This window comes from Anarrhichthys ocellatus, unplaced genomic scaffold (assembly GCF_004355925.1).
Source record: "Anarrhichthys ocellatus isolate YVR2014 unplaced genomic scaffold, GSC_Weel_1.0 scaffold21, whole genome shotgun sequence".
Taxonomy (NCBI): Eukaryota; Metazoa; Chordata; class Actinopteri; order Perciformes; family Anarhichadidae; genus Anarrhichthys; species Anarrhichthys ocellatus.
The window spans coordinates 1,144,240-1,152,488 of NW_022280051.1; the positions used below are offsets into that span (position 1 = coordinate 1,144,240).

The window sequence follows — 8,249 nt, forward strand, 5'->3', positions numbered from 1 at the left end:
CACACACACACACACACACACACACACACACACACACACACACACACACACACCTCCCTTGGGTACCTACCTTTCACACTTAAATTTAATTCAACATCGCCAAAAAAAAAAGATCACATTACGATGAATAGAAATGATGCACATTATGGTTAACTTAAGTATATAACACACCATAATGAAACCAAACTCACCAAAAAAGGAAAGAATATTACCGATACAAGAGAGAGAACTTTTAGACAGTGACACAGGAGTGAAATTTACATATTAGTGTTATTCAACTGAAATCCGGTTTCAAATCAGTCATTATTTCCCATGTTGGCTATTACAGAGCATTAACCCAAAGAGCCATCACAAGAACAGGTGCTGCATATTACCATGACACATACATTCCTTACAATTCCCATCCACTCTTGAGACCTGATTTTCCTGATCTGAATGTCAGTTTTGTCCGATGGAAGTTCCTCATATTCCCACCTGATCTTACACCACATGGTAAACACACCCCAATTAAAACTTGCAAAAGCACACATACAGATATGACCCTCGACAGGCAGAATCCTCTGGTCCCTAATAATAAAGCGGAGCTTAATATCAGCCCTAACACTAATCAATCCCTGGAGTGCTACCACTCCCTTTACCGTGGCACTGAGAGGGGAAATGAGGACATTCTAATTAGAAAGATGTCATCTCACACACTTTATAACACCCTCACATTAACATATCAAATGATAATTCTATCAAGTATGGATAAGGCCTCGGCTTTGCTTTTTCTTTTTTATTTTTGGGGGACATTTTCAACTTTGAGGAAATCAAAAGCTTGTGTGAGACAAAAAAAAATTATATTTTCTGTTACTATTCAACAGAGGGCACAGATAGCATCTTATCTCTGTAGGGTCTCTGTCATAATAAGAGAGCTGGGAGCTTTGAGAAAAGGCACACACATTATGTTCAACATGTGAGTGCATACAAACATACAGCATCACACATGAGCTCACACACAAACAAAGATGGGCCAAACACGCCCCGTTAAATCCAATTAACCCTCTGCTCTGATCCCCTCAATGCATCCCTGCCCCTGTCTTGTAACACCAGAGCTTCCCGCCATTTCATTAGCACGCACACACACACACACACACACACGCACACACAGATCTCCCCCCTCCTTTACCTCTCCACAATTGTAATCCAGTCACAGCCTGGCTAATGCACCTCCTATATAATCCAATCAGCCAATCACTGCTCTTCATGCAGAGGCCTGTGTCACATGACTACCCGCACGTTAGTCCAACATTCGCATGCAGTTAGCACTGTCATTCGGCACTAATGTTATTCCAGCGGGGGGGGGGCTTTTTTCTTTAATGTGATTTGGGAAGTCTCAGCTCCGGCTTCCACGAGTCTAGCGCTAAACCCCCGGTGGGCTAGGCTAATCACTTTCCAGCATTTCTGAGGGAGACAATGATCCCAGTGTTAGCGCTGGCTAATGACAAGCTAACACAATTAGCCTAGCCTCCCTGGAGGAGAGCTCAGAGCTGGGGCCCGTTCTTGCCCCACCTCCTACAGGCTCCTCATCCACTTTTCCTACATTACTATGGAGCCTAATGGCCTCCTATTAAGGAGACAGATGGAACACGGATGGGGAGGGATTCTGCATCTTCTTGAGTTACATATACGTGTCGGGTATGTGCTACATCCATGACTGCTTGGATGTTTATTATCATTACCTCATTTGCTAACGACTTCAATTAAGTAACCATTCACTGCAAGGTGTGGCTGTGGCGTGTACCGAGTGAGGACCATACATTCACTCATGGTGCTATAATGCACTTTGGTTGCAAATAGATGCAAACAATCTGTGCAACATAGCAATATAAGAGAGGGAAAATGAGGAAAAAATATTTATACTTCCTTTCTGCAGCACAGAGGTTAATCCTATACTTTGCGTCTTGATGTGTGAAAAGCTACCCATGTGTTATAAAACTGCTACAAATGATTTAATAATCCTGTTTGACCAGGGTCCAGCTGAAGATTAAGTCTTACAAAAGAAACAGAAGAAATACATCAACATGCGATCAGGCTTATCAGTGAGCCACATCATCAACAGCCACTAATGGACCGGGCTAATGTGATCCTGATTGAAAGACATCGGTTAGAATGTGGCTGGCATGATTCAATAGTGCATTCAGTGGTCCACGTGGACTTCTAATCTTCAATGAATGCATCATTATACGTAGATAACACACATGGAGCTCAAAAAGCAACAACGAAAGTTCTATTTTCGGAGGTAAACGTAAAGAACAGGGTTGAACTTTTATCGACTTTGGATTGACTGCGTCTGAACTTACTTGAACTTGGCATTCACTTGGTCGGCAGCTTTGTAATAGTTCTCTGTGGTGACCTTGTAGAAGTCAGCACTCTGCGGAGAAAAAAAACAGTAAGTGAGATAAATGCATGAAAATGTGATTGCAATCTCTTGTATATAAGAAAAAAAAAAAGTCCATCCAATTTATCATCATCGCACATCCTCCCTGCTTTCAGGATGAAGCTATTTAGGCAAAAGGAAAACATTTTCAGCAAAGTGACACCTCGCAGCAGTTCAGATCCGATTTGGTCCTGCCGACCGTGTAGGCGAGACTACACAGCCCGGCCTCAGCTGCCATCACTCAAACGCCATTTAAACTATTATATATCGAGAGGTATTAAGGGCACAGGTCTATTACCACTTGGGCTTATTGTCCACAACATGGAAGCTAGCTTTGCAAAATGTGATTGCCAAGTACAGTATATGCGTGGAGGTGTGAAGTCTGTGAAAAATATTGGGATTGTTTTGTTTTGTGCGTGCACGTATGTTTGCCTCTCTGTGCGAGTGTGGGAATTATGGGTATGTGTTTATGTGTGCGTCTGAGCTGATCCCCTCACAAGCGGCCGCTGTAATAACAGGCAGCAATCCTGTCAGGTCAGAGGGCCGCTAGTCAACAGCGTGCAGACCACCAGTCAAAAATCCCCCAGTGACCCATAGCAAATGAACCCATAGCAGGAAGCCCTCAGCCTGAATTACCTCCTCAAACACGGCTGTATAACACAGCTCCTCCACCGTTTATACCACTCAAGGAAGATCTGTTCTGTCCGCCCTCAGTGGCTGTCACGCACATTTATGACCAAATGCTGAGGGATTGTTAAATTTGATGGAAGGCTTGATTGAGTCGTACGAGGTTTGATCCAGCTGCAAAACAGCCAATGAAGTACTCAACTTTAATAATAATATTACTTACTAATACTTTTACTGAGAAAATAAAGCTCACACAAGCAAGCTGGACACCAGACACTTAAATCACCTTGCATACATTACAGACACACTACAAATGTGACAAAGGTAAGCATCTCGGTCCCATCTGCCCAGATTTAACCTTCTAGCAGCCCAGACATTCACCATAGTTCAGAACCGATCAATAGGAATGAACTGCGCTGCTGAAAGATCAATAGATGTGCGTTGCCGAGCTAAAAGAAGATGGGACATGACAACGCTGACAAAAGGTCTGATACAGATTTGAGTCCTCTTCATTTGGATCGACACTGAAGGTTCGCAATTGATTCAGAGTCCTTCACTTGTTCACATTCTGTACAGTTACACATGTAATTTAAAATGTGTCTATAATATATACTTCATAGATAGTATATACATCGAACTGGTTAAAAATAATAGCTTTCCCCTCTGATCTCTCTTGAGATGTCTCAAGTCCACGTGTGTCAAGTTTAATTGATTGGAAATGATTTATGCCTATTGGGTCCCATGAGTAAAAATTAAGTCATGAACCTCTCTGTACATGTCTAAGACACACATTCAGGGAGGAATTTTTTAGGGAGTAAAGATCCTGCATGAAATATATAAAACAACATAATGTGGAAACAAAATAGGGGTCCGAGTACTGAACATACCCAGTGCAGCAGTCCCTCAGGCAGACATTACTTTGTATGTTAAACACAATGAAGAAGTATGCCCAAAGTTTAAGAGTTAACTTGTAAGCTCCAGTTGTATCGGTGCCCTCCTGGCCTTGAATCAAGTGGTTTTTGGTGTAGACAAAGAAACTGTCAAGAGCTAAGCAAAAGGATTTAAAAGAGAAGCTTATTCACAGATAAAAGGACTAAAAAGAGATTTTTTGGGGCTGCTAAAGAGGCAAGAATAAGACTTCTCCTGGGCGCCGAAATTGAGCCATTGGAAGACAAAGAGAGAGTCGGAAAGAGAAGGATTTGGGTCTCTGTCTAGAATATTAAGTACAAGGTAATAATACCTCCCTAAATTGCCAAGCCTGCACTAATCAGCACCGTAATCCACCTGGAGGGCAAAAAGGCCGTGTGTGACAATGACTGCAGGGCCACTCACAATACACACACAAACACACACAGCATGTGCATTCACGCTGACACCTGCACGCACAAGGTACTAACACACACAGCATGGGTACATGTGTGGACATGCTGCCAAATTATCTACACACATCCTGGTGGCTTTAAATAACGACACGCACACACATGCACACGCACACACACACACACACACACAGAGAGCGGAGAAGAGTAATTTGTGTGATTACTGAGTGGTGTCAAATTGTGATTTGCTGCCCCAACTGATTAAGAGCGTAGCTCTGACCTTTTTGGGGTTTTTTTTAGTCCAGGGAGGAAAAAATCTTTTCAGGGACGGCGAAAACATAACCTCGTTTTTTTTTGCAGCCCTCTGTGCTTTTTGATTGCTGTCAAGCAATTCTTCGTCAATGGATGAACAGCATTGTGTAGCTACAAGAACCTCATTCTGTGTATACGCCATGTGCAATCTACCTCTAAAACAGTGTTTCGGTGTATTTTCATCCTATTTACTCTATGTGCTCTCCACTGGGTCTTTTAGCTCATCTGGAACCAAACAAAATGCTGGTGGGGGGTGTCACAGACAAATTAAGTCATTACTGCTAATGCACTGCAGCGATATGGAGAAGATAGAAGCTGCACCGCAACAAGGGCTCCTGCTCAATTTAGAGAAAAAAAGCCTCGCATTTTTAATGAGTAAAACAAATAACTCCCTGTACTGATGGCTTCTTTCTGTTATCTGCTGCTGAGCAGGAGGGCCGAAATGGGGAGAAACCCCACCACGGCCAACATTACAGTTCTGCGGCGCTCGAGTAAATGAGACTTCTGCTGTGTGCAACTTGCTCATAAGGAGAGCAAAGAGGCTGTTAAACCGTTATTGTGCCTATCCTTCACACACATTTTAAACCAAAAGGTAACTAAATATGACTACAGGCTTCTCTAACCATGTGTTCGGGCAGAAGGCGAGGCGAATGTTGGAACGATGTGATCAGACACTCGAGACTCCCACACAGAAGATCGGTCCGCTGCCGGTTAGCTTACAGCTAACGTCCGTGCAGTCGGTACATAGGATGGAAGACCAGTTCCCCCCTTGTTTCCAGTCTCAGTGCTAAGCTATGCTAACCGGCTGAAGCTTAATATGTAGAGACATGACAGTGCTCTTCATCTTCTCATCTAACTCTCAGCAAAAATGCAGAAAAAATGTCCCATTATGTTTGTTATTCCTTAAGTTTATAAGGGCAATTTAAAGCATTTAGTTCATTAAATCACCTTTCTTGCAAATCACTGGAATGAGTTCCAATTGTGGGGACAGAAAATAGAAACACTTTTTAATACAATGCTGACCAATACATTATAACACCCTTAACTATGGCCTAGAAACTTACCATTCCTTAAATCAACACCTCTGTTATATAGTTTTAACTAAAAATGAGCCCCTGAGTTCAAAAGTTGCATCTCAGTGATATTGTTTTGGCCTGTGGAGCGTCACCGCTGTCGGATTTCTGTCTTCTTTTTTTTAAAACATAAACTAATGTGCTGCTCTGCTGTTGTGAAATCACCATTCCTTGAAAAGACTTCCCGTTAAATCCCCGTGAATCCCATCATGCGGCTATAACAGCGAACAGTCTCCGACACAATAACTCAACACTGCAGCACTCTGTCATGTTTTCACTCCGGATTACCGCGTCTCCAGTTATACAACGAGCAGAGCCAGAGAGACTACACGGAGCGCTTCACGGTGGAGAGAGAGGAATTCTTAAGAAACGTCTTTACTGCTACAATACGGCAACAAGACCATCAAGACACAACGGTTGTAATTTTTGGAATTGTTTCAAATTTGGTTTTTTTATAGACAAGCAAAATGTACTTAAAATTTGAGCTTCAGTCTTCAGAGAGAGAGACGGAGGGCAAGAGATGGAGAGAGAAATGAGAAACTGAGGGGGAGATGAAGACACCAAGTCAGAGAGGGAGAAAGAAGCTATTACTGTTTTTTTAATACTCTTTCCTCCACATGTCTTCCTCTCACAGTGCCGTGATGCTTTGCTATGAGATGGCAATTGCTGCAGTGATTGTCCTCCATAGGAGAGCAGAAAAATCCAATTTCATCGATATACAAGGCGAAAAGAAAGATATAAAAAAAAAAGAATAAAAAAATAAATAAATTGAGGCATGGAGGAGGAAAAAAAACAGAGCTCGAAATAAATAAATAATGTGAAAAAGACAGAGATATATAGAGACACAGATGTGGCCAGGAGGGAGGGCTTGATAAAAAAAAACAGAACATGAAAAAAAGCAAAAAAACACGGGCAAGTTGATTGTTAAATATGAGATTGTTTTACAGCAGGGCAGGTATTGAGTGAAAATTTAATAAATATATAGATATTGTTCGCAGGGGCTATTTGGTAGCTGTGAGCGGCGGCAGCAGAGGCAGCGGGCTGAGCTGCCTCGGAGCTGGTGATGGCCTGTCACTGGAAGCCCCTCTGATGAATGGCTATGTTGGATTGGAACAGACGTGTAATATATATCAGACCTATATTCTCTCTCTCTCTCTCTCTTTCTGTGCCTCTTTGTGCCGGTGTGCAAGATGCTGGGGAAATCCTGAGGTGAAGGGAGGAACGGCGCTGTGAGATAATATTAAGCTAGAGGTTTCCAAATGAAATCACCAGAGCCTTGTTCACCGCCCACCAACAGGCTACTTGAGGCTGGTCAACAATGGCGTGATTTAGTTCACGGCCACATATTTTAAGAGTTTATTTTATGTATGCTTGTACGGTATTTCAACTCCCCCACTTGTGGTAGGTGCTTCAATGAACTGTGATGGGCAGGTCCTTTTCACATGCCATTACTCATGAATATTTAAAATCAGCTATGACGTGATGATGAGGGGAAAAAAATATGATTAGTGTGAAAGTGCGAAATGTCCCCAAAAAATGTTTTCACACTAGAAATTAACCCCGAAAAATGGTTCAGTTCACCCTTCGCCAAACAACTTGGGGTTGCCAACGTAGGATTGGACAGTGGCCTCTCTGGGGGAGGGGCTTAGCGAAGGGTCAGTTTGATCCGGACCGAGACGACCTCTTTTATGTCTACTTTGATACACACTTGTCTTTATTTGTATCTTCCTGTAAATGCGCTCTCTCTCTCTCTACTGTCTAATACAGTTTGTATTGAGCTCAGTCATCTGAAGTGGACGCTATTAACCAAGCGCGTACACAGGAACAGAACATGCCACATGTGACTTTGTTTGGTATGCTGCCGGGCTCACGTTGCAGAGAGGATGGAGTGAGGCGGGGCTGAGATGGGGCCAAATGGGGCCAAAACATGAAAAAGGAGCGTTATTAGCACAGTGCAAACTGACTGCACCCCCTACGGAGCCCCGAGCCGCTGGCTGCACACTAAGACAACATGCAATATGGCCGCCATTGATCTTCAGTCACACGACGCATCACTCACCGTCACACAAAACGCACACATGTACACGTGCACCTTTTGTCTGACGGGTTTCGGCTCAGCAGGGAAGCTGGACAAAAACTTTAAATAAAAAAAGATAATCGCAAATTTTGAGGACTAAGTGCTTTGGAAATAGAAATGATTTATAATATAATTCCTGTGCATGAATCAATAAATGTTCATTTTCACAGACCGCCCCTTTGTCTAACGTTCCCCGTTTATCACCGTTTCTTTTACTATTCAGTGATTCGGGTTGTGGTGCTCTTTTAACCTTTCCTTTAAGACTCTCGTTCTTTATCATTTGATGACATTTTATCTTTTCTTCCACCTCCTTTTACTTGTTCTTATCCTCACTCACAAATGTCACTTCATCATAATTCCTGTGATAGCTTCGCAGGTAGAATCTATTTCATTCTCTCTCTCTCTCTCTCTCTCTCTCTCTC

At 42.7% G+C, this 8,249-nt stretch overlaps 1 protein-coding gene across 2 annotated transcripts in view; it reads right to left on the minus strand.

Moving 5' to 3' along the window:
- Positions 1–8,249, minus strand: part of chchd3a (coiled-coil-helix-coiled-coil-helix domain containing 3a) — a 56,238-nt gene that overhangs the window by 13,594 nt on the left and 34,395 nt on the right. For both annotated transcript variants that reach the window (XM_031858870.1, XM_031858869.1), the window contains one exon: positions 2,343–2,413. In XM_031858870.1, coding sequence (XP_031714730.1) covers positions 2,343–2,413 — 71 coding nt within the window. The remainder of the gene's footprint in view (positions 1–2,342; positions 2,414–8,249) is intronic.